Source organism: Larimichthys crocea, chromosome VIII, assembly GCF_000972845.2.
Source record: "Larimichthys crocea isolate SSNF chromosome VIII, L_crocea_2.0, whole genome shotgun sequence".
In the NCBI taxonomy this organism is placed as follows: domain Eukaryota; kingdom Metazoa; phylum Chordata; class Actinopteri; family Sciaenidae; genus Larimichthys; species Larimichthys crocea.
In genome coordinates, this window is record NC_040018.1 from 7,608,621 (window position 1) to 7,634,088 (window position 25,468).

General features: G+C 42.2%; 2 protein-coding genes across 2 annotated transcripts; both read right to left on the minus strand.

The window, feature by feature from the left end:
* Nucleotides 1–234: 234 nt before the first annotated feature.
* mtfmt (mitochondrial methionyl-tRNA formyltransferase) lies at nt 235–6,527 on the minus strand. Its single transcript, XM_010752182.3, has 9 exons — nt 6,175–6,527; nt 4,910–5,107; nt 3,006–3,128; nt 2,817–2,919; nt 2,654–2,729; nt 2,485–2,576; nt 2,322–2,400; nt 1,740–1,813; nt 235–569 (listed from the first exon to the last, which is right to left on the minus strand). Exons 1-9 carry the CDS (start codon nt 6,366–6,368, stop codon nt 414–416), a joined length of 1,095 nt encoding a protein of 364 aa, XP_010750484.1. The 5' UTR covers nt 6,369–6,527; the 3' UTR covers nt 235–413.
* Nucleotides 6,528–7,541: 1,014 nt separating this feature from the next.
* Nucleotides 7,542–22,840, minus strand: gpt2 (glutamic pyruvate transaminase (alanine aminotransferase) 2). Its single transcript, XM_010752181.3, has 11 exons — nt 22,378–22,840; nt 21,198–21,287; nt 20,222–20,330; nt 18,335–18,468; nt 17,865–18,108; nt 16,809–16,888; nt 16,090–16,226; nt 15,374–15,548; nt 10,800–10,955; nt 9,801–9,913; nt 7,542–8,417 (listed from the first exon to the last, which is right to left on the minus strand). The coding sequence occupies exons 1-11, from the start codon at nt 22,672–22,674 to the stop codon at nt 8,261–8,263; spliced, it is 1,692 nt and encodes a 563-aa protein (XP_010750483.1). The 5' UTR covers nt 22,675–22,840; the 3' UTR covers nt 7,542–8,260.
* Between the last annotated feature and the right edge of the window lie 2,628 nt (nt 22,841–25,468).

A 25,468-nucleotide genomic window follows, 5' to 3' on the forward strand; every position in this document is an offset into this window, starting at 1 on the left:
CTCACATTCACCATTATTTGGGTGAAAATTGTCAATAATTATGACAAAAATTGGCAGACCCCGTGCAGTACCTCTGCAGACCTCCTAGGGGTTGTGGACCCTTGGTTGAAGACCCCTGGGCTCTTCTATACAATGCTATTACATTCAAGACAAGTTCAAGTACATTCAAGTTAATAAAATCTCACATAACAATCCAAACTAAATATTAAATGTAGAGTTCATGATTTTTCCTGGTATCAGCCATCAGTACATTCATTTATTTCAAGTGTACAGTATAAATACATTAGATGTACTGTAGGCCTTCACATAGATGTCTTAAAACAGACAAGAGTAACACATGAAATACAGTAAACTCCATTAGCTGGTGTCATCTGCAGCGTTCATGTCAAAGGAAGAAAATGATTGTTGTGGCGTCACAACGTCAAGTTCTTTCTCATCTGATGAGTCTGACTTTCTCTTCTTTTACTAACAAACAGTCCTTCAGCTGTCTGATGCAGGTAGCCATTATAGAAGTCAGCTGCTGTCAGCCTTTTTTTCAGGAGCACCGCCTTGAATCCCACCCAGCCATCCTGGAACAGAAAACAGACAAACACAAATATTTGAGCCACAAGAAAAATATGTGACTGACATGAATCTAAATGAAGAGTGGGACAGAAGGCAGCGCTGCTGTCTTTATCTGAAACAGAGAGGTGAGCCTTTATCATCATTATCTGTTCTTTTCATTAGATTTTAGTCAAGTCATCTTTTTTACACATTTGCTCGTTTTCATTCACTGTTGATGCTCTTTGCTGTTCATACAAATTCCTGATGAATTCAGCATAACACACTCACTACTCTGTTAAGAACATGTTTCTTTTTTTTAAAGCTAAAAAACATTCACATTCATAGACTCGAGAGGTAAAGTACCTCCTTTTCCTTGAAGCTTGAGGTGAAACATCTATAGCAAGAGTTCACTTTCACAGACTGTACATTAACAGCAGTTGAAAACACAAAGTATAGAACAAGAGACATTGACATTGTTCATGAATGAAAAAAAATATTTCCTGGCATATCTATGCCTTTATTATGGTTAAGAGTAGAGATGACAGGTGAGGGAAAGATTCCAACAAAGTTCCCGGGCCAGACTTGGACAGTTTACTCATATATAATATGAGTGATTATTTCATACTTTCAATGTCTTAAATGTTAATCTACCATGTAGAAAATAATAAAAAATAAACCATTGAATGTGACCGTAACATTATATTTGGCCTGCTGACTACATTACAGTACATTACAGTTCTTATTGTGAACACTTGGTGTCACCAGCCTCTTACATGCCAAACAGGCTTTTGCCAATCAGTCACAAGACTTCTGGTTGTGAAACCCTTGAAACACCCGGATGATTCTGTTTGTTTCAGTTTTGTTGTTGTGGAGGGACTACAACAGGACGTGCAGTTGGACTTTACTGAAATGTAATGAGATGTATATTCTGCTTAGTTATCTTCAACGGCTGTGTTGACTTGAGTTTGAGACACCCCTGCTTCAATATGATATGAAGCTGTGCTGGTCATGTTTCTCATCTGAGTGACATTTTATCTGACATTATAAAAACACACATTCAAAAGAACTAATATAATCTGATGGTCTTTTTTAAAGAGAAATGTTTCTATGTGAATGTAAAGAGGGACATGCCTGCAGGTTTAGGTCATGGTCAGTACTCAACTAATTAAATGTGAGTTGGACGGAGTTGGACAGACCTTACAGCAGACAGCCAGAGTGTTGGTCTCCTTCTGATAGCTCACTGAGCCAGGGACCGGCCTCCTCCTTTCGTCTGCAAACATGTGAGTGACATATGACAGCTCAACACAGACGCAGCAATCTTCTGGACTATTGCATGACCACCTACTGTTTGTTGTGGCAGACACACGTGTCAAACAGAACTTGATTTCAAGCCTCTTGATTGGATATGTCATACTTCAGAGCATTATGGGACTCTATGAGGGTGCATCAGCTTGGAACGGTGCTACGCTTAAAGCACCAAAAGCCGATGGCCATGCAGTTTCATTATATTCTAGATAAAGCAGACACCTCTACAGCCAATATCTCCAAAATACTACAGGTAGGAGTAAAACTACATATTTTAATTTTGAGGGGGGGTCCTTTAAGGAATCTATTCTAATGTGAAGACATCCTCAAATGCACAACACTGATTGTACCAACACAAACAGGCACAAGTGGTTGTTCATATCCCTGTTTACAGGTCTGGGTCGAGAATTCCCTCAGCATCACCGGGTTTTCTTTACAAACTCACTCTGGCACTGTACTTGTGGAAAACTTACCTGATAATGAAATGTGACACTTTCCTACAAAATCCAGAAGTTTTACCGTCCTGCCCATCCATAAGGTCCTCAAAGGCATCTGATGGCAGATACAAGCATCATGTCAGTGACATTCAACAGAGTCTTCCATTGCTCAAACCAAATAACAGTCCAGATCCATTACCCAAGATCCAAGGGCACGATACAGACGATCGATTTGGTCACAAGTCTGCTCCTCCCACACCATCCAGCTCATGGACGCGTTGAGTTTTGGGGCTGTTGAAAGAACTTAAATGTGTAAATCGGGAGAATTCCTCTCGTTTTATATTTTGCATGTAGTCAGTCTTACGTACCAAATGTAACACCCGTCTGTCTTTGCTCCCTTTTATGAGCCATTCTCTCAGACAGTGTCATCAACGTATCCATCAGCTGCAATCCAGAAGACAAACAGTCATGTTACCATCTCGTTAGGAAGCACATGAGGTAACTAGCTCCAGGTACGTTCCACCAACTCACCAGATGTGCTCCCTTGGTGGCAAGGATCGCTCCGAGCTCATCAGCGGTACATTTCTCTGGGACCTGATGGAGCTCCTGGTTGAGAATAGGCCCCACGTCAAACCTGAGATGTGAAGACATTTTGAATCTGTTTTTGTTTGAAAGAAGATAATAACAGGAAGAACACTGAGAGGTTTTCCTGCTGTATACCTGTGAGGACGGATCTGGATAACGGTGACTCCCGTCACGGTGTCGCCGTGCATGATGGTGTGGAAGATGGGTGCTGGACCTCGCCACCTCGGCAACAGGCTGGGGTGAATATTTAAAATCCCGCTGCACAGACGCACATTCAGTTAAGAACTGAAACAGCTACTGAAACTGGTTGTACCATGATTAACTGGGACTGAACTAGTCCAGATGTTAAGTAAGATGAGTGGCCAATAATCTAAGAGCTCCATGTGCATTAGTTTTCTGGCTGACATGAGCCACTTGGCATCATAGCACATCATTATACAAGCTAAATATATGAATATATAGAAATAGAATATAATAAAATGATAGTCCATGCCGATTAAACAGCATGACTATACACAGGTGTGTCTTGGACTGTCAATATAAAAAGGACACTGCAGTTTCATTTGGAAAAAAAAAAAAGAACATTTATTGGGTACTCAACTGTAGCTATTTCACAAAGAGAAAATAATCTGTAGCCCTGCATCAAACACAAATTACTAAAGTTTTGCATTTATTTATTTGCAACATATTTGCAAACTATACGGCTCTTCTTATAAATCTACAGCCTGCAGTGTGAGCAGTCAGATGACCAGACCAGGTTGTGAAGAAGTTGGCAGACAGACAGGAAAACTGAACGACACTGTGATAAATGTTCACAACAGAAGATTGGGGAAGAGCATGTTTAAAAGCGCGAAAGAATTCAATTAACACAAGGTTAAAATTGATTCAGTATAAGTGGTTAATGAGGGTTTATATAACCCCTGCAAAACTTCACCATACATCCCGGATGTTTGTGTTAAATGTCTGACTGAAAAGGGAACTTTGATTGACTGCCTATGGGAATGCTCTAAGATTTTGGTATTTTGGGAAAATGTAGTTAAATGTTTATCACGGATGGTTAAGTGTAACATTCCTTTGACGTCAACAATCTGTATACTTGGAATATACCCCAAAGACTCCATCAGAACAACGAAGCAATCGAAGATGGTTGACTTTGGAGATCTCCATGCAAGGAGAGTGATTGCATTATACTGGAAAAATGTAGATCCAGCATCACTGGCAATATGGAAGAAGGAGTTGACGACTTGTCTTGGACTGGAGAGATTGACATACATTGTTAAAGGTAAACAGGAGGAGTTTGCTTGTATTTGGGAATCATATGTCATTTTTGACCAATGAAACGGATAACACTGACTGAATAACAGGTTATGAAATGATCCTGCCTTTTTTTTTTTACTCCATTAGTTTGATGTCTTTTGTCACTGTCCATTTGATTTATTTCTTTTTCTTTGTCTGTGTGAATGAGTGGCAGTTCGAGGGGATATAAATGAAAATGTTTGTAAATTTGTCATAAAGTTCGATATGCACTTGAAACTTCAATAAATATATTGAATATTGTTGAAAAAAATGTTCATTTACAGTCCACATTTTGTTTTATCTTCCAAATACGTTTGTCTGAACGTCTGACTGCTTGTGTTTCCTGATCATTCTAAATTATTTTTAGCGACGTGGCTGCATGCTGAGATCTCTGTCAGTACTTTGGGGAGTACAATTTAATCTTAACTTCTTCTTTAAAGCCTGAATAAGTGACCTCCAATGGCGACTGTGATATTTTAAGATTTCAAGACAATTAGGCCTTTTACAATAATTGCATTATCATTTAATATATGATATGATCATATACCAATATGTAAAAACAGCAGGGTTTTCCCTACCATTGTTCTATTGCCTGTTAAGGACCGAATGACTCGGTCAATGGCATAAAATGACAATAACATTGTTCAGCGCAATCATATCATCCGACAAAATCATGGCAGGCCTAGAGACAACATGATCAGGGCAGAGCAACAGTTCATATGTTTAAAACAAATGAAGCTCACTGTGGAAACTTGTTGATCAGTCTCTCAGGCAGCAAACAGCCAAAAGACACCACCACCCCGACATCAAACCGTCCGTCCACATTGTCAGGGGGCCAGCTGTGCAGTGGAAGCTGGTTTTGCTGTGCAAACCTCTTCACTGGGACGTCAGCGAACAGCGTGACGACTTCAAGAGACTCCACCACCCCTTCACTGTTGCTCCTACAAACACAACACGGAGGTCAGTTAGCGCGCTCACTTTCCAAGATCAACAACGACAAACTCTGTGAAGATAAATTAGGAACAGAAAGTGTCTGTGTAATAGCTGATCATGTGAGCAGCATGGTTGTGGTTCCACTCTTCCGCAGCCCGACTGTCTCTTTAATACCACAAGAGCATCAGTGAGGTCCAACACTGATGTTGGGTCAGTGTTCAAACTACAGGGGTGCTGGGGCGTCATTTAAAAGTGTCTTCTATCATTAACGTGTGTGTAACATGACTGACCTGGAAATGTGCTTGATGGTTTTTATATATACAGATACAGTGCTGCTCATAAGTTTACATACTCTTACAGAATTCATGGTTTCTTGCCCATTTGTAAGAGAAAATGAATGATGACATTTTTTCCACGTGTGGTTAATGGACAGTTGGAGCCATTTATTGTGAAACAAATGTGAGAACTCAATTTAAACCAAAATAAAAACAGAAATGACCCAATTTACCCTGATCAAAAGTCTACAGTTCCTCTTACTTTCCATTTCTTAATTAGTGTTTGAACAGTGCTGACAGGCATTATCAACTGTACTGATTTGTACAGTTGTACGACCTTTTCTCGCAGATCCTTTGGCAATTGCTTTGCTTTTCCCATGATTCTGCATCCAAGACATCAGAACAGCACCACATGAGGGATACAAGAGTTTCTCAGGAGTCATAGTATCGCGATATAGCTTACAAATATCGCAATATTGGTTATAGGCCATATTGTGCAGCCCTACCTCAGGGAGCCTTTTTGTGTGTTGCACTGTTAAACGCTCCGTCTTATACAAGAATAATAAATTCAACTTAAACTTTGATGCTTTGAATCCAGTCCTCCTTATTCAAGAGTTCTGTCACGAGTGTACACGGTTGAAATGAGTTGACCTGACTGTGGATAACACACTGAAGAATTTCAAAATAAAAGCATTTTCATTTTCGGTTTATTTACTGTACCTGATATGAGCAGATATATTATATTTAGTGTGTGTGTGTGTGTGTGTGTGTGTGTGTGTGTGTGTGTGTGTGTGTCGTACCTGCTGTCTGTGAGGACTTTCAGAGACTCCACAGCGAACTGATCGGAGCCGAAGAACAGGAGCCTCCACGGGGGTCCAGATGAAGACAGCAGCCTGCAGAGCTGTCGCTGTCCCCGGTCAGTCCACCTGCTCCTCCACCCGGCCTGGAGGTGGTGGAGGACTCTGAGAGAAGCTCGTGCTGTCTTCGTCCACATGCTGACACTGTCTCTGTGTGTGTGTGTGTCTGTGTGTGTGTCTGTGTGTGTGTCTGTGTGTCTGTGTGTTCACAGATTTGTCCTGAGTGTGTCCACACAAGGAGCCGCCATGTTTTCTGTTGCGCTTCCGTCCACTTCTTCTTCGATGGTTGTTGGCGAACAGGTTTACCGCCCCCTACTGGCGCGTGAATAGAGACCATAGACATATATATACAGACATATATACGAAGACATATATACACAGACATATATACACAGACATATATACGCAGACATATATACGCAGACATATATACACAGACATATACACAGGCATATATACGCAGACATATATACGCAGACATATATACACAGACATATACACAGACATATATACGCAGACATATACACAGACATATATACGCAGACATATATACGCAGACATATATACGCAGACATATATACACAGACATATATACACAGACCTATATACAGACATATATATACAGACATATATACACAGACATATATACGTAGACATATATACGCAGACATATATACGTAGACATGTATATACAGACATATATATGCAGACATATATACGTAGACATGTATACACAGACATATATATGCAGACATATATACGCAGACATATATACGCAGACATATATACGCAGACATATATATGCAGACATATATATGTAGACATATACACAGACATATATACGTAGACATATATACACAGACATATATACGTAGACATATATACACAGACATATATACGTAGACGCCACATTGAGCGCTGAATTGTATATCGACGTCGCCGCCATTTTGGATGTGGCAAAGTGGAGCGCAACCCTTAAGTTGCAGAGTGGCAACACATGGAAAAAGCTGTGCAAGAGTATTCTTTACCAAGGTCTTTAACTTGGAAACACACACACACACACACACACACACACACACACACACACAGAGTCCCCTCAAAATAAGATCCCATTAAAAAGGCAATGATGACAGTTTGTTATATTAATACTAAATTTGCTGAGCAGTGTCAATAATAATGTATGGGGGTGACCATGCCAGAGTCAGGCACACTCAAAATTTCTTTAGAAATTTTTCTAGTTAGCTGAGTGCATTCACTTCTACAAAATACAGAGTCCCAGTCCCCACAGTGTAAAAAAAAACACCAAAATGTGATTTTTAAAAATGTCTTATTTTATTAATTGAATTAATCAATTCTATTTTTGGAAATGTTATCATACCTGATGGTCTAAAAACGGCTTCTCCACACTGCCAGGATATGATTCTGGTAGCTTTTAACATCCCCTCTGCACCAACAGTCAACCATGATCCAGGTCTTTTCCTAACATCAGTTTTACTAGCTTAAACATAACCAAATGTTTACGTACAGGCAACTAATCAGAAAACACTTTTACCTTGTACAAGTACACACATGTATTGTATGCTGTAACTATGACTGTATTGGGGTGGAGGCAGAAATCTTAAAAAAACAAAAGTCTTCATATATACCAGTGAGGTAAAACCAAAACAAACTTGTACAGAGTCATATAGAGGCACACAGCTCCTCATACGCTTAAGATGTGTGTGTGACAAACTGATGTGTGTCCTTGGCCAAGCATAAAAGGATGTATGTGTTTGTGTGTAGGTAAAGAGCAGATGGCTGAATGTAAGATTCACACAGATCAATGAGAGCATGAAGGAAACTTAGTGTGTTGCTGTACCGTCGTTTCTCACATTCAGGCAGACAGACAGACAGAGGATCCTTTGCCTCTTTAAATATCATCTGAGAGGAAGGCACACATTTCTGTAACACAAGTCCTTAAATACAAGAGTATACTCGAAGCGATATTAACATGATGCAGACTGTTTAAATAGCATAGCTGTGGGGGGGATCAGTCTGGTTGATTTGACATTTCTCTGTGCTGGTCTTGGTTGGTTCTGCTGATCTGAGGTTCCAGTTGTGAATATTCTGCGAGGAATCTGAGGTGGAACTCTTTCAGCTTCTCCAGGAGGACTTTCAGCTTCTCCGGGCTGGGAAGGATGGTCATTCTACGAGACAAAGGAAAACACAAATACACAGTATGTTTCAATATTTCTATTCTTGTTACATTCTTAATGCTGAGCTGACCGATTCCTATTGCTTAACACATTTCATTGCATTGTTTATTTGTTAATAATATGGTAAATAATAATTTTCCAGGGGTCAGTCCAGCATTTATAACAGTGAAATAGTTTATCAATATCAATTCATCTCTGTCCAGAGCTTCCATCTTGAGCACATTAGCCCATTGGTTAGAAATGACATGGTATCTGCTCACTGTGCCGCAGTTTGATGGAGTGACTGCGACTCAAGAGGTAGAGCGGGTTGTCCACTAATCAGAAGACTGAACCACCAACCTTCCGATTAGTGGACGATCCCCGGCTCCTCCAGTCTGCAGGTTTCCTTGGGCAAGATACTGAACCACAAACTGCAGTTTCTGTACATCTGTGTTACTTTAACATCTAATTAACTTAAATAGATCTTACGTGGAGACTCAGAAAAACAGTTTGCTATTTTTACAGAATAAAATCAGTTTCACATTTTGCCGGATGCTGAGTCATGTCAGTCCTAGACTGTAGTGATGTGATTTAGAGGAATGCATCTTACTCTTAAACGTCTGGACTTCTGTTATGTATTGTGAGAAGGTTGGATTGACTTGATACTCACTGGTTTCTTTAGATCTATGCAGTCCTAACTGGAAATTTACCAAATGACCTCTGAGAATTGCTTCATTATTCAGAGAGACTTGATCAGACTGACTCGACTGAGCGGCTCGTGTTTCGTGTTCTGAACTTGCTTTTAAATTTAGTGCTCCTGACTCCTGGAATAAAATCCAGCACCTCACTAAAATCAATACATTGGATATTTTTTAACACTTGATCTAAAGTTTTATTTTACATTTTTATTGTTTTAATTTATTGTAACTACAAAGTCTGCATGCATTTCAGATTTTTATTATCTTAAAACACACAGTACCTATAAAATGTATCTTCCATAATCATAAAGTTTTAATGGCTTTTTAAAAGCCAGTATTGTTTCTGTTATTATATTTCTTCGTTGCCGTTTTCTTTTCTTGTTTCTTTATTTTCAGAACTCTTAAGGTCACTCAACTCCATGCCTTTAAATGAGGGTCGCCCCTTAATGACCTCTCGAGTGTAAATAAAAGCTGAATAACTGAAAGACGGTCCTCTGTGAACCTGATGGTGATATAGATGTTTCACGGCCATCTGCATACTGAATGTTGACAAAGTTGAAATTTTGGGTCTGAGTATGACAAACAAACAATCTGTCTAAAGCTTATTAAAGATTTAAAGGTGTCACATGTAATCATGCAGGTGTAACTGTAGTGAAATAAAAACTGTGTTGGTGTATGTTAGTGTTTCCTGTCTGACCTGAAGTGATAGGTTCCCTCCCTCTGGCCGAATCCACTTCCTGGAACCACACAGATTCCAGTTTCCTCCAGCAGTTTGAGGCAGTACAGCATGTCAGGAGCAATCGACAGCTCCTGCAGACACACAAAGACAGGAAATATATACGTTCAGCTGACCCACTGAGACTTCAGTCCACAAATCACGTTTCTACTCCATTCAGCTGTTTCCCATCTGGCCACAGGGCTGGAGACATGTTAGGAGAAACTCAGGATTGATTCAGATATATTCTTAAGTCTTTGTGAGACCCTGCACTGTCATCTCTCATATGTGTACACACACAAACTACTACTAGAGATTAAACTTTATATACCGTATTTTTCGGGCTATAAGGCTATAATAATCATTTAATTTTCTCAGAAATCAACAGTGCGCCTTATGTATTAATTCTGGTTGTGTTTACTAACCTCGAACCGATTTTATGTGGTACAGATTACCGTAGGCTACCGTAGTCAGGAGCCTCGCGGAGTAATACGGATGGCTTTTTTCACGAATCTCCGTCCCTATTGATGTACGACTCCATGCACGCCCATCTCAAGCAAACTAATTCGGTGCATGCCGTCATTAACCAAAGAACTCCAACCGCTTGATATTGGTGTCAGGTCGTTCAAAGTTAAAGTGCGAGCTGCATGGGAGCGTTGGATGACAGAAGGCAACGCCTGGCGAGTTACACCACTATCTGCCAATAGATCGTGGATGCCTGGGCTAAGGTATCAGTCTCAAGTGTTGTCCAAGCTTTCACGAAGGCAGAGATATTGTGAATTAGTTGAATAAAATTCAACCTATTTGACACACGTTTTGTTTCGATTATTGCGCCTTATAGCCTGAAAAATACAGTAAATATGAAGTGAATACGTGTTTGTGTCCCTGCAGCTGACAGACCGTGTTTTGGATAGTTAGTTTGGATGTCTTCACTGCATTTCTGCTCAGTGCTGTATATAAAGAATGCACGACGAAACAGACCTGGGCTTCCTGAATTGCTCGTGGTGGGATGAAGATCTGAGGGAAGGCGTACATGGCTCCTTGGACTGGGTTGCACTTGATCCCGGGCACAGAGTTTAGGATTTTCTCTGTTAGGCTGGCCTTGTGAGCCAGCGCATCCAGGACTGAGCTCTTCTCCTGGGGAACAACATGACACAACATACACGGGAGTTAGGAGATAATCAAGGATCTACTGTACGTTGGTGAGTACTCATTCGGTACCAAACCTTTGAAACTTTTCACATCACCACACCTGAGGCCAAGGAGGAACAACATAAGCACTCTTTCCAGGGAAGAATACACCCCACTCGACGTTTTACTGACAGTGATGTAGGGCTGCCACAAACGATTATTTTGATAGTCGACTAATCACTGTTTATTTTTTCGATTAGTCGACTAATCGGATCATGCGCAAATTGACTGTCCGGAAGAGGGGCGGGTGGGAGGGAGGGTGCTGTAAAACTCGCGGATGCAACCGTGAGCCACCTTCGCCCCCGAGTCTTTCCATGCCGACCCAAAGCTGCCGCGGAGGAAATGCGCCGGGGAGAGGTCCCACGAGGGGATCCTGCCGCACCGTGCCGTCCCTGACCCGCCGAGTTGAATCCCCCGGGCAGACTGCGTGCGCGGAAGTTGCGGAAAAATCGCGGTGATTGGTTAAAATTGCAACACCGCCCTGAATTCACGAGGATTCACTGAAGTTGCGTTGAAGTTGCAAATCGCAACATCGTGAATTCCCGGAGGGTCTGTGTTATGGTGTCATTTACGGTACAGTCAGGTCTGATGCCGATTACCACTACTGCGCATGTGTGTAGGTGTGTGTGTGTGTGTGTGACAGAAAGGCAGACGCGGCAGTAGAAGCTACAGCCACAGTTTCGAGAGAAAAGCAAAGTTAAAAAAAACGATGCGTCGACTACTAAATTAGTTATCGACGATTTTGTTCGTCGACATAATCGTGACTAATCGACTAATCGTGGCAGCCCTACGGTAATCATTAAAGAAAACACAACGAAGAAGGAAATGCAGCCTCCAGAGACAGAACAGGTCTGTCAGGTGACTGGCTGTCTGTGTGCTTGTGTTTTGCTGGCAGGGCGCTCAGAAGAGGCACTTGTGCCTTAACACAGAGAAACACCATATGGAGACCAGCCCTGAGGCTACAGCTTCAAAATCAAAGAAAACATTTATTTGTCTGAGCGTTCACAGAAAAATGCAGCATCAACAGAGAGCAAAACATTTTGGAATTTAAAGCGACGTCCATCAGCGGGGGTGGAAAAGTAAAAAAAAACAACAACAAAAAAAACGATGTGTCGACGATTTTGTTCATCGACATAATCGTGACTAATCGACTAATCGTGGCAGCTCTACAGTGATGAATTAATTAATTAATGAATGGACGTGTTGCCAGGCATTACATACTGTTACTACATATGGAGTAGCTGTGCTGAGCAGGAGCTGATCTCCTGCTGCGTACACAGCACAATTCATTCCATTCCTCCCTGTGATTATTCAAAGTGACACACCTACAACGCGTGCCTAAAATAGTAATGCTCTGTTGTTGTTTGTTCTCCAACAGCAACTGGCACTAATGTTAGTTAATGTTAGAGCCACTGGATGTTTGCCGGGGGGGGGGGGGGGGGGGGGGGGGTCTGTTCACACACACACACAATGTGATGAGATGAAATCAGACTAGAATAGAATCTGGATGAGTGCACGGTTCAACAACAACCAGTGAGTCAGAAATATTCGTCTTCCACTGCAGACTTTAATAATAATAATAATAATAATAATAATAATAATAAATTTTATTTGAAGGCGCCTTTCTGACACTCAAGGTCACCGTACACATCACATTTAAAAACAGCATAAAGCTGCCATGAGAAGGTCATTGGTGATTTTGAGAAGTGCAGTTTCTGTGCTGTGGAGTGGGCGGAAACCAGACTGGAACTGTTCATACAGGTTATTGCGGGATAGGTGTGAATGGAGTTGGGTGGCGACTGTTTTTTCTAGGATTTTTGAAATGAAAGGTAGATTAGATATGGGGCGGAAGTTGTTGAAATCGGAGGGGTCGGCACCAGGTTTTTTTAGAATTGGGGTAATGGTAGCTGTTTTGAGGGATGTTGGAACAGTTCCAGTGGTGAGAGATGAGTGAATGATGGCAGAGATGAGGGGGACCAGGGAGGGGGAGCAGGCTTTTACAAGTTGTGTGGGGAGGGGGTCCAGTTGGCAGGTGGATGGTTTGGATTGCTTGATGAGTTCTGCGATCTCAGAGAGGGAGGGGAGATGAAAGGTGGGGAATGGGTGTGTGGGTGGGTGCCAGTCAGTTGAGATGTTGAGGTGAGGGATTGATCCAAGCTGCTGGTGGATATTTTTGATCTTTTCAGTGAAAAATGACATGATGGAGTTGCAGAAGGTGGTTGTGTAGCAGTGAGAGGGAAGAGAGTCTTGGGGTTGGGTGATGTTGTTGAGGAGGGAGAAGAGTGTTTTGGAGTTTCCTTGATTGGCGGTGATTATTCCAGAGTAGTAGTGTGTTTTGGTGTTGGTGATGGAGTCCTTGTAGAGTGACATGTGGTTGTTGTACATTTCCTTGTGAATAGTGAGACCCGTTTTCTTGTGGAGGCGTTCCAGTTGTCGACCTTTTGCCTTCATGAGACGGAGAGCAGTAGTGAACCAGGGGGCGGAGACAGTGAAAGAAACAGTTCTGGTTTTTAACGGGGCGAGGGTATTAAGGATATTGAGAAGTCCAGTGTTGTAGTGAGAAACCAGATCATCAGGGGTGGATAGATTTTGGATGTCAGGGAGGCAGGAGGAGTTGATGCAAGCGGTGAGAGTGGCAGGGTTAATGTTTTTTATATTCCGGAGTGAGATGAGGCGTGGTTGTTTGGAGATGGAGAGAGTGAGTTTCACTGTAAATGAAATGAGGAAGTGGTCAGTTATAGGGAGTTCATTGGCTGTGAGATCAGAGGGAGTGACACCAGAGCAGCAGATTAAATCCAGAATATGTCCTTTGGAGTGTGTGGGGAAGGTGATGTGTTACTGACAGCCAAAACTTTCTAAACAGGAAGTGAAGTCTTTGGTGAGAGGCAGATTGATATTGTCCATGTGAATATTAAAATCACCCAGTATTATTATGTTTGGTGAGAGGGATGATAAATGAGTGAGAAAGGCAGCAAAGTCATTTAAAAATTCACTGTTCTGTTTGGGGGGACGGTAGACAGTGGCGATTACGGTTGGAACAGGTCCTGACAGCCCGCACACAGTGGACTCGAACGAGCTGAAGGCAGGTACAGACACCGGTGAGACTGAGAAGGTCCCGCGGTGAATTACTGCGAGACCTCCCCCCCCGCCGGAGGCGCGAGGTTGTGAAATGTAAACAAACCGAGCTGGAGTGGATTCATTGAGCTGGGTGAAGTCGTTGGGCTGTTGCCATGTTTCGGTTAAACAGAGAAAGTCCAGTTTATTGTCCGTGATGATGTCCTGGATGAGTTGTCCCTTGTTAGTTAGTGAGCGGATGTTGAGAAGAGCGAAGTTGAGTGCGGAGCTGTCGGAGCAGGTGGAGGTGTTAGCGGACTGGGCTAGGTGGGCTAACACACTGTGGTTGACAGACCTGGTGGTGGAGCGTGAATGGTGACGAGAGGTGGACCAGATGGATCTTATCGCTGTTGAGTTGTTATGGTGGAAATGCCGGTGGGACCCTCGGTGGATGCATCTCCGGCGAGGCTGGAAGGCGATGTCCGGATGGAGATGGAGAGCCTCCGGTGCAGGTCCAGGCTGGCGGCAGCGCAGTCGGAGCAGGTCAGTGGCAGAGTACTGTAGTAAACCCATCACTGGCAGGTGGTCGGGCATCAGAAGTATCCAGATACAGACCAGCAGGATGTATGTCCTGCTGGTCAACATTGTGAGCAACAGCGGCGAGCAGCGGCAGCAAGATTGCGCCAGCGTTCACTCTCATGCAACTTTGACTCAAGCCACTACACCAGAGAAAATGTCGTACAGATATTTAATTGAGGATGACGTAGCTGTGGAGTCATGTCAGTCGAGAAGGGAACTAGTCTTGCCTTTTAGATTATCGTTTAAATCAATGCCGTCATTGTTTTTCTGACAGTTATAATGACGTCAAACTCGCAACGTGAAGGAAAATGAATGTCATACATATATCGCTGAACAGGCAGGACTTCTTTGACTAAGAAAATGTAAATTAAAATGACGGCTGGACAAATATTGTTGTTTCATTTATTTTACATGTAGACAAACGACTGCTGCTACAGATAAAGTAAAAACTGTTAAACAGTGGAGCTTTTGCAAACCTGTGCACTTGGAAAACTGATCAGGAATCCATCAAGGGATTAATCCATTAATAATGAATCTGAACGATAAGAACAATTTACATTGGGATCAATGAAGTCGTTTGGACATATCTTGTCAGCCTCTACACACAGTTCTTATTTATTTCTCCAAATCCCCTCTCTCTTTTCAAACAGTGCAGAGGCGAGTCGCAGTGCTAATGTCTTCTGAGACATGCATTTACCTGCTTTAGGAAAAACGGAAGCCACAGAGCTTACCTTGGCAAACTGAGCATACGAAGGCTCGTGCACTTTGGGGGGGTTCACAATGACATCCATCGCTGCCTGTCCAGAGACGGGAGGGCAGAGGCGGACAGACAGCAGTTTGACTAGTTGGGCCTTCACCTGTGGGTCCATGTTCAACACCTCCATGTAGCCTCCACGGAAACCACACCTGAGTGGGAGATAAACAGAACACAGATCATAAGAAAGGTCGTACACTGGAGGTACAGTTCATGATCTGTTCCCTGTCAGTTACAGCAACAATGAACAATGAGCAGCAGATGGAACAAAGACACTCAGTGTCCTGTTTTTGTGAATACAAGGCCTGGCAATCTCACAGTAACAACAAGGCTCAAGGAAGCTATTGTGCCGTGTTAGCAGAGGCGTCAATCCTCATATCTAACTCAGCAAGAGAGAAAATGTCCTAAAATGTGGAACTCTTCCTGTAATCGAGAACATGCTGGTTGGAGACTTTTACTAATGTTTACATCCTGCTGCTTAACTTGAAGTCGTGAATGTGTATGAACTGTGGCAGAGCTGAGAAACACACTCAGGAATTATATATCCTAAGTTGTCAGGTACAAAAAAACTCCTGAAGAAGCTCATGTACATATTCAAATATTTATATTCATTCCTGTGCCATCACCCTGTAATGAGACGAGAGCTGTGTGTGTGTGTGTGTTTGGTGTGTGTTCAGTGCAGTGGAAACTCACTCTCCAGTGTAGCCCTTGGAGGTGGAGTGGAAGGAGGCCAGCTCCACGTTGTTGAAGTACTCGGGGCCCATCTCATAGAGGACCTTCTTAAAGGAGTGGAACTGACAGTCAGGCGAGTACACGTTGTCTTGGTAAACCTGGAAAAAAACAGCAGACAGCTCTGTCACAGACTGGATAACAATAAAAGAATCTGTCCAATCACAGACACACACATTTAGTCCAATTTGAACTGTGTCAGTGGGACAGAGGAGAGCTGGTGGAGATGCATGAAGAAGGGCACTGCTGGAAAATGAAAGAAGAATAATGGAATCATTAGATTAGTGTCAATGTGATTATGACACCAACAGAACTTGTATGTCTTCATTGTCATCACATGTTTTAATCACGCCGAGTTTGAAATGCCAGTCATATTAGATCAAGTCTGAGGCATCAATCAGGCTGTCATGGTCAAACAAAGACACTCCTGATGCACTGAGAGCATTATGTGAACTGTACGATCCATTGTGTTTAGGCTTGATTCATACTAGGGACTAAAAGTCAAGATATCTTTTAAAGAAAATCTGTCTTTCACAGTGAAATGCTAAATGTCAAGTGTCCTGGGGGCAACAACATGTGAGGTCTGAACGTCTGGCATTTAAAATGATGACAAACATTAAACATAGAAAGTATTTGTGAGGACATGTGGTGCTATAGATCAATGTGCCGGCAGTGGAAGTTACCTCATCAGCCATGACAAACAGATTCTCCTCATAGGCAAAGTGCAGCACCTCCTCTATGCACTTTTTACTCTGCACCTGACCTGAAGAGCACAGTGCAGAGACATACATACAGAAACGTTAGTAACACTGGAAGTAAATACCGAGCCGCTGACAAACATGTTTCATGTGTATGAGAGCAAAAATAAAAGATTCAGTGTGTGAGAAACAACCTCTGCACACTGAATGGAGATGAAACTCAATTTGTGTGTGTTAACCAACTTATGAATTAGTCTAATGTTTACATCTGCCTACATTAACCCTTTCTGACATGACACAAGTCTACTTAAAATGTTAAAGTGTTTGACCCGTTCGGAGTCTGGCTGTCACTGTCAGGAGACTCCGATCTGCAGCTTACTTCACTGATGAACCACAGAATTACAAACACACTTCATTCAAACTCAGACACAAAATAATAAAACTCACCAAACCTGCCACCAACTCTGATTTGGTCAAAATAAATCCTTAATTCACAGAGTTAGACGACAGTTTAAATCAATACAGTGTGACCAAGTTGCTCACAACTAGGGCTGCCACGATTAGTCACGATTATGTCGACGAACAAAATCGTTGACAACTAATTTAGTAGTTTGCTTCAACGCAACTTCAGTGAATTCCCGTGAATTCAGGGCGGTGTTGCAATTTTAACCAATCACCGCGATTTTGCCGCAACTTCCGCGTAGTCTGCCCGGGGGATTTAATTCGGCGGGTCAGGGACGGCCGCACGGTGCGGGAGGATCCCCTCGTGGGATCCTCTCCCCGATGCTGGCTGGCCTCCGCCGGGCGCATTTCCTCCGCGGCGGCTCTGGGTCGGCATGGAAAGACTCTGGGGCGAAGGTGGCTAACGGCTCCGTCCGCGAGCTTTACAGCGCTCGCTCACCCGCCCCTTTCCGGGACAGTGAATTTACGCATGATCCGATTAGTCGACTAATCGAAAAAATAATTGGTGATTAGTCGACTATCAAAATAATCGTTTGTGGCAGCCCTACAACAACGGCATGAACATCAATAATATCCTACCGGTGGGGTTTCCAGGGTTGATGATGCAGAGGACTCTGGGCTGACAGTGCTGCTTGGCTGTAAGATAAGCTCGCTGCAGCTCTTCGATATCCAGCGCCCAGCAGTTTGCCTCATCCAGGTAGTAGTTAATGTGCACTGCCTCTAACTCAGAGATGGTTGCAGAGTAAAGCGGGTACTGAGGGATGGGGATCATCACGCCTGTCCTGGATTTGCCCTGACCTGAGACGAGCAGCTTCAGGATGCTCTAGAAACAAAACATACGGCTTGTGAGATTCATTTGTTAAAGCTGCTCCAAACCATCCTGCTAATACTCTTCTGCAACTAAAACTTGAGAAATCAGCAAATACAGCACTCCTATAGAAGCATATAAGAAGGCAGGATGTGGAAATAAATGATTATGACGGCTCAGTCATAGTCATAATGCATCTCTATGAACTCACTGCCATCAACCTAAAAAGTGCTGAGCATACCATGATGCCGTCGCTGGCTCCTGTGGTGAGGTAGATGTTGTTCCAGTCAGCGGGTACACCCTGGTCTCTCTGGGTGATGTAGTCAGCAATGTCCTGTCGGACACAGTCCACGCCCTGGCTGGCACTGTACGAGCCTGAGTCCCAAACACAACATACAGTACATCAAATATTTTTACATGCAAAAAAGAAATACATTTAATGCAAAGTCGTGGTTTCTATCGAACTGCAGGACTCAACACTGGACACGCAGGGTTCATCATTACATGGATTACAACTACAGAATACAGAAAATTTTGACCGGTGGCAGCCTGTATGAAGGAGTCATATTGATAGGACTAAAATTAGGTTGGTTATGATGTTGGTTTTGTTTCCTTTACAAGTTAGCTTCCCCTCCCTGCTGGTAAGTACAGCTTCATTGCCTTCCTTCTCTTAATAGAAGAAAAAGCCAGCACAACCAGCACAACCAGTCCAAGAGAAAGTAAATAGTATAACTTGGACAGAAAACAGTGTTTGTTTTTTTACCATGTATTCCATTTTCCCAGTAATTTTACCTGCCACAACTGATTTATGTGTTTGTGTCTGGCCAGGTTTACACAACAAAAGATCATGGTTTGGGTTAAAACCAACTCTTTTCACAGCGTTACCAAGTTTTTCTGGTAGAAAGACCTGAAGGATAACTTCTCACACAGAAACATCTCCGCCAGTTGTAGAGCTTGAATGCTACGCAGGCCATGTCATGTCAAAAATACCACAGTGGTCTTAAACTGGCCAACTCCTCTTCTGGACTGAAGCAAACAGGGATCCATCTACCATCTTCCTATTCCACTTATTAGCAATCATCTAATCATGTACCAATGCCACGCTGACCCCTGGTATTAACATGTGATCTGTATCTGGACAGTGACATCTGATCTACCGGCCTTTACCAGTGACAGCGAGGCTAAAATTAAGCTTTGCTGTTGTCAGGTTTGTGTGTCTACACTCAGCCGTTTGTGAATAAAGAAACTCCATTCTGTAACTTCAACAACTAATATGTGTTGTTGAGTTTTTTTTAGTACAACAATATCATACCATATACAAGCCTCTTGGTACACCTCCATGTACTCTGGTATTATGTCCAACACCACGCCTACATACACACAGCGCACAGTAGGGATGGGAATCGAAAGCACGAATCACGTCGCGTAACTTCCGCAAGAAGTTACGCACGCTCGATTCCAGTAAGCACGACAAATTACGCCACGTAACTTACACAAGTTTCACACGTGCAGTGCAATCAGTAGTAAACAATGGCACCCACTCGGTTCAAACGCTCCAAAGTTTGGCTGCATTTTACCAAAACAGGCGGCAACAGGGCGACTTGCAATCATTGCAAAGTGGAGATAACAGCGTCAGGAGGGAACACGACGAACATGCAGAAACATTTGCACACACAACATGCAATATTTTTAAATGAATGTCGTGTTTTTGACACACTTCGGACTGGAGATGAATCTCAACCTAGCAGCAGCGGCAGCAGCCAGGCTATGACCACCTCTGCGGTTACTACAGAAGGTAAATAACACACTGCCTACCATGTTAGCGCCATGTGCTTCTTTGTAAAACATGCTATAACAGTTAACATTAAACAAATACCTTCTGCATTACATTTAGAAGATGACCATGACGAGAGAGAGAGTCTGGCTGGCTCAGAGGCTGCAGCTGTACTAGTACTCGCTCCAGTTCACCACTTCCTCTAGATGATGCTAATCAAACTGTTTGTTCTCCTTTTTTCCCAAATGAGAATCGATAAAGAATCGAATCGTTAAGCAGAATCGATAATGGAATCGTAAAAATCGTATCAATTCCCATCCCTAGCGCACAGTGACCTGAACAACACACACAAACCTAGACTCTGTCCTCCGCAGTCCTGAAGGATACGCTGGGCTCGCTGCTTTGCATCGTCAGGGAAAGCCGGACTGTCCAACAGTTCCGGGAAACAGCACAGTGCCACCACCTGCACGCAAATGACAAAAGGAGATGGGAGAAGCACATATTCAAATGTTTGCATTCAAATCAAGTCATTTAATATTAGCGTGCATCAACAGTTTTCATGGGGCGTGGAGCGTGAACAGTTTCTTCTGCCCGCACGTCATGTGAAGTCGCTCCCCTGCAAAGTAGGTGAGCTGAAGAGAAGAGAGCTAGAGGAGCGACGGCACAATGGGTGCACAGATAGTTTGCTCAGCCCCACGCAGAGTGTTGCCAAGAGACTGTATCCAGGTAGACAAGGCAATGCCTGTTGTAATCTGTAGCAATGACCACATCCTCTTTTCTCGAATAGGCTACAGCTGTTTAGAGTTCACGTGTCAGTAACGTGTACTTCCATTCCTCACCCCTCCTATTTCCAGAAATTGTTAGCACATTATTCATTGATCCTGGAAGTAAAAAGGAGGAACTTTGCTGCAATGCAGCTTCATGCTCAGATAAATCTTACACACATCAAACCAGAGTCTTTCACTTTGCGATGCAGCTGGACTCCTGAGATCACACGAGATTCCATCTGTGTCCAAACACAGCGATTACAGACCAATTAGCAGCTTATGACGAACTACTGACGGCTACAGCATGAACCAGGGATGTGATCTAACACTGGGTGTGGTAAACAAAGTGTCTACGTAGTGTCTGTATGTATGCTGGGTGCATGACGGCATACGCATTTTAAAGTATAAGCTAGTAAACAGTAACATCACTAGAAATCTAAAAAAAAACATTAAGAAAACCTTCTTAAATAACTTTGAGGTAATGTTTTCTTCCCAGCAAACAGATCCAAACTCGAAATGACTTAATCTACACTCAAGTCTGTCACTTCCTGTCCAACACTCACCTGACGGACAAAGGTGATTGGCTGCTGGCCCATGGCGTGGGCGTCACCAATGTTGGCTTTGATGACCTCAGTGAAAGGCTGTTTCACTCCCTAGAAAGAGACAGAAAACATCATCATAATATTTGTTTAGTATTTCAATACAAAGATAAAAACACCAATGATAAATGCACACCGTGTTTATGTAATAAGGAAGATCATAACTACAAAAATAAGCCCCATCATTTGCATAATAAAGCATAGATGAAAGAGAAAACACAGAATGAATGCATAAATAATGAAAACTGAATACAGTGGTCCCTCTGATTTTTTTAGTGTAATTTCACATGCTTTTTTTTTTTTTTACAGCGTACTGTACAGTATGAACGCACATTGTGTTCTGCGCCCTAAATTGGCTAAGGGAGTACTGTACAAAATGCGTGTAAAAAGGTGTATAAAAGCGTGTGGTTAGGGGTTTTACGGCCTTAAAACATGTATAATAATTGTAAAACTTACTTCGCGGATTTCGTTTATTGCGGGTTATTTGCGGGACCACTGTAATATAAATGAATGCATTAAATAGAAACGTAAACAGGGGAAGTAAGATAAAATCCATAAAGTAATTAAAAACAGAAATATCATTTCATAAATTAAACACATTTATGTTAATGTTTTCAGTTTTTAAGTTAAATTTATTTGTGTTTTGTTTTGGCAGCTGTGGTCCTCCATAGTTGTGAACACTGCTGCACATGCTTGTGTGAATTTTTATTTTACAGGCCGGGTGGACGTAGACAGAGTCCGGGTGGACGTAGACAGAGGCCGGGTGGATGTAGACAGAGGCCGGGTGGATGTAGACAGTCTGGGTGGATGTGGAGGATGATGCAACCGGCTTTTCTCTGTGCCGTCAAGTGGATAAACTGCATTCCCAGCTCAGTCGTGTGAAACATGGGTGTCAAATGTAATCTTCTTATTATTAATATAAATACTTATTGTCGGCTTGTCTGAATGGTTTATATTTAAAACGTGACGTTTCATAAAACGTCAACTTTCACCGTCGATGACTCGTTCATCACGGAGCAGGTGCCGCGCCGCAGCTGTAGCTGTATTTGTGTGTATTTATGTAAATATATATTAAGTGTAGACAGAAACAAATATATACGTGTATATATAAATATATATAAGCAGTGTGGTGACAGTGGCTGACCTCCTGCAGGCTCCTCTCGATATCTCCCGCCTTGATAACGATGGGTCCTCTCACCGCGTACTCCACCGCCTTCACCTGCGGGTTCAGGGTCGCCATGGTCAGGGTCTTCTCTCGCATCCGGACCGGGTCCCTCGTCTCCGCGGTGGCCTCCGCCGTGCTGAACCGCTTCTTCAGCCCGCACCGCTCCGCCGGAGCCTGGCTCTTAAACCGAGGATGCTGCCACAAGGACGAACAAAGCGACGTCGTCCGAAGATGGAGATGAGGAGAGCGATGTACTAGCTGTTTAAGACGATGCATGGTTCCTCCGTGAAGTCTCTCTGGCTCATCAAGAGTCCAAGTGTTTAACCGGCGGGGTTACCGTGTACCGGGTGTCTGCCGGTGGAGTCGTTACCGAGAGTGAAAAGCACACGAGGCTCTTCCCGCTGACGCTCCGTCCTCCCTCCTCCATCAAGATGCTATGAGAGCAGCAATGTGTCGTTGGCGAACGAGCCGGTTCAAAGAACCGACTCCCGTCGAGAAGAGCCGAATCTTAAGCTGCTCCTGCTCAGAATCCATGCAGGCAGGTTTTATTTTGATGTATAGTGGTCCCTCGTTTATCGCGGGGGATACATTATAAAAATAACCCGCAATAAACGAAATCCGCGAAGTAAGTTTTACAATTATTATTATACATGTTTTAAGGCCGTAAATCCCCTAACCACACACTTTTATACACCTTTTTACACACATTTTGTACAGTACTCCCTTAGCTAATCAGGACGCTGAACACAATGCGCGTTCATACTGTACAGTACGCTGTAAAAAAAAAAAGCATGCAAAATTACACAAAAAAAAATCTGCGAGACTGCGAAAAGTGAACCGCGTTATAGCGAGGGACAACTGTATTTATTTACTTTATGGATTTTATCTTACTTCCCTGTTTTACGATTATTCTACATGTTTTAAGGCCGTAAAACCCCTAAACACACACTTTTATACACATTTCTCAGACAGGCATTAACATTTTTTTTCACATTTCTCTCTTATTTAAACACTCTCAAAGTTCAAACTTTCGCAGATTTAACAAAAATAAGTACAATACTATATTAGTAAATGAAACCAAAGATCAAAACCTGTTTTCAAGCCCAAACATTTTTAACAAATTTAATTTTAATGATCAGTCTACGAGGTTTGACACGTAAGAAATTATTACCAGCGTCTTTCACAGTTCCTCTGACTGCAAACATACAGCACTTCATACATTTATGTAAATCTGGCTATCCGAACGCATTTTGTACAGTCCTTTAGCCAATCAGGACACCGAACACAATGCGCGTTCATACTGTACAGTACGCTGTAAATAAAAAAAAAGCATGCAAAATTACACACACAAAAAAAATCCAAAAATATGTAGTCGTCCCTCGCTATAACGCGGTTCACTTTTCGCAGACTCGCTGTTTCGCGGATTTTTTTGGAGTAATTTTGCATGCTTTTTTTTGTTTTTACAGCGTACTGTACAGTATGAACGTGCATTGTGTTCTAGGTCCTAAATTGGCTAAGGGAGAACCGCACATGTGTTCTGCGTCCTAATTAACTAAGGGAGCGCTGTACAAAATGTGTGTAAAAAGGTGTATAAAAGTGTGTGGTTAGGGGTTTTACGGCCTTAAAACATGTATAATAATTGTAAAACTTACTTTGCGTATTTGCATTTCGTTTATTGTGGGTTATTTTTAGAACGTATCCCCCGCGATAAACGAGGGACCACTGTACACACCATGGAGCCAATTGGATCATACCATTATGTGAAAGAAAGACAGGGCCTGTGGGTGTAGTGGTAGAGGAGTAAAGAAATGAGAGAGGAGAAGAAAAAGTGATAACTAAAAAAAAAAAAGAAGCATCATCTGGCTGCATTTCAATGATTTTGGAGACTGCAAGTGAGTGCAGAATTTGTAAAAAATGAAAATATCCGTCAGAGCAGAGACAAAAACAATCTTGCACACTTAATGAAAAGTTGCTTAATAGCACACAAATCATTCACAATTGCGAAATTAGTCTAATATAGAAGGCTAAATACTAAATGAAGAGCCATTTGAGAGCCGACTCTTTGAAGGGAGTCGAGCCAAAAGAGCCGAATCTTTGAAAAGAGCTGAACTTCCCATCACTATATAAGAGATCGAGCTCTATCTCTACAGCTGACCTCTTTTTTCCCCCGACAAAACTTTAATGACCAAAGAACAACGAAATGTTCACATCCGTGTTAAAGTCAAACAAATATTAAACGAAGCTTAGATACAAAAACACAAAAATCCATCCTGTAACTAACATACTGCTGATGGTGGCTGTATGATGCAATAATGTGCATAGAAACAATAAGAGAAAATGAAGAGCAGCTATGGACAGGATCAGATAATGTGGCATTTTAATAAAAATTATAAAAAGGAAAAGTGTCCAATATTCAATAAATGCTAAAAAAACCCAAAATGTATGAGTCTACATGTAGTTTCACTGCTGCTAAAAATGTCAACAATACACAGGATTCCTACCAAACCGACCAAGGTACTTTTTATTATTATTATTTATTATTATTATTATTATTATTATTATTATTATTATTATTATTACATCCTGTCTGGGGCTCCTGGGTATTTTTTTTTCTTTATAAGTTCATGAAAATGTCTGGTTTTCAATTGACTGGTGCTTTGCACAGGCTGTCCACACAGAGCTATTTCTTAATAAAGAAATATTTTTGTCAAACGGAAGAACTTTTATTTTGAAGAGTACCGGGCAAAGAAGCGTAGGAGCCCCGCCCACCACACAGAGTGGAAATTTTGTTTTTGGTGATTGGAACAGAAAACGAAAAAATTTTGCCGAATTTTTGTTTTTTGTCAAAAACGAAAAAATGGCTCGTTTTTTGGTTTCAGCTTGTGTCTATTATGCCCAGAAAACAGAATAATAAAAAGTACCTTGGTCAATACATAGATACTGTGCTGAAACTGAGACTAGTCGACAAAATGAAAGTGTAACTTTCCTAAAGACACTGCACTTTGTCGCCGTCTGTATCCAGACTTATATGTTGTTCAGATCTGTTCATAATACTATTTGTAGATTACCT

Excerpts from the sequence above, each read along its gene's own strand:
- mtfmt (XM_010752182.3), bottom strand. The coding sequence starts at position 6,368 with ATGTGGACGAAGACAGCACGAGCTTCTCTCAGAGTCCTCCACCACCTC. Across the intron at positions 3,129-4,909 it reads CTGATCAACAAGTTTCCACA|CGGGATTTTAAATATTCACC; the intron begins GTGAGCTTCATT and ends GCGTCTGTGCAG. Across the intron at positions 2,401-2,484 it reads ATCGTGCCCTTGGATCTTGG|ATGCCTTTGAGGACCTTATG; the intron begins GTAATGGATCTG and ends ATCTGCCATCAG.
- gpt2 (XM_010752181.3), bottom strand. The coding sequence starts at position 22,674 with ATGCATCGTCTTAAACAGCTAGTACATCGCTCTCCTCATCTCCATCTT. Across the intron at positions 16,227-16,808 it reads TGTTTGTCATGGCTGATGAG|GTTTACCAAGACAACGTGTA; the intron begins GTAACTTCCACT and ends GTTTTTTTCCAG. Across the intron at positions 15,549-16,089 it reads TCCAAGGGCTACACTGGAGA|GTGTGGTTTCCGTGGAGGCT; the intron begins GTGAGTTTCCAC and ends TCTCCCACTCAG.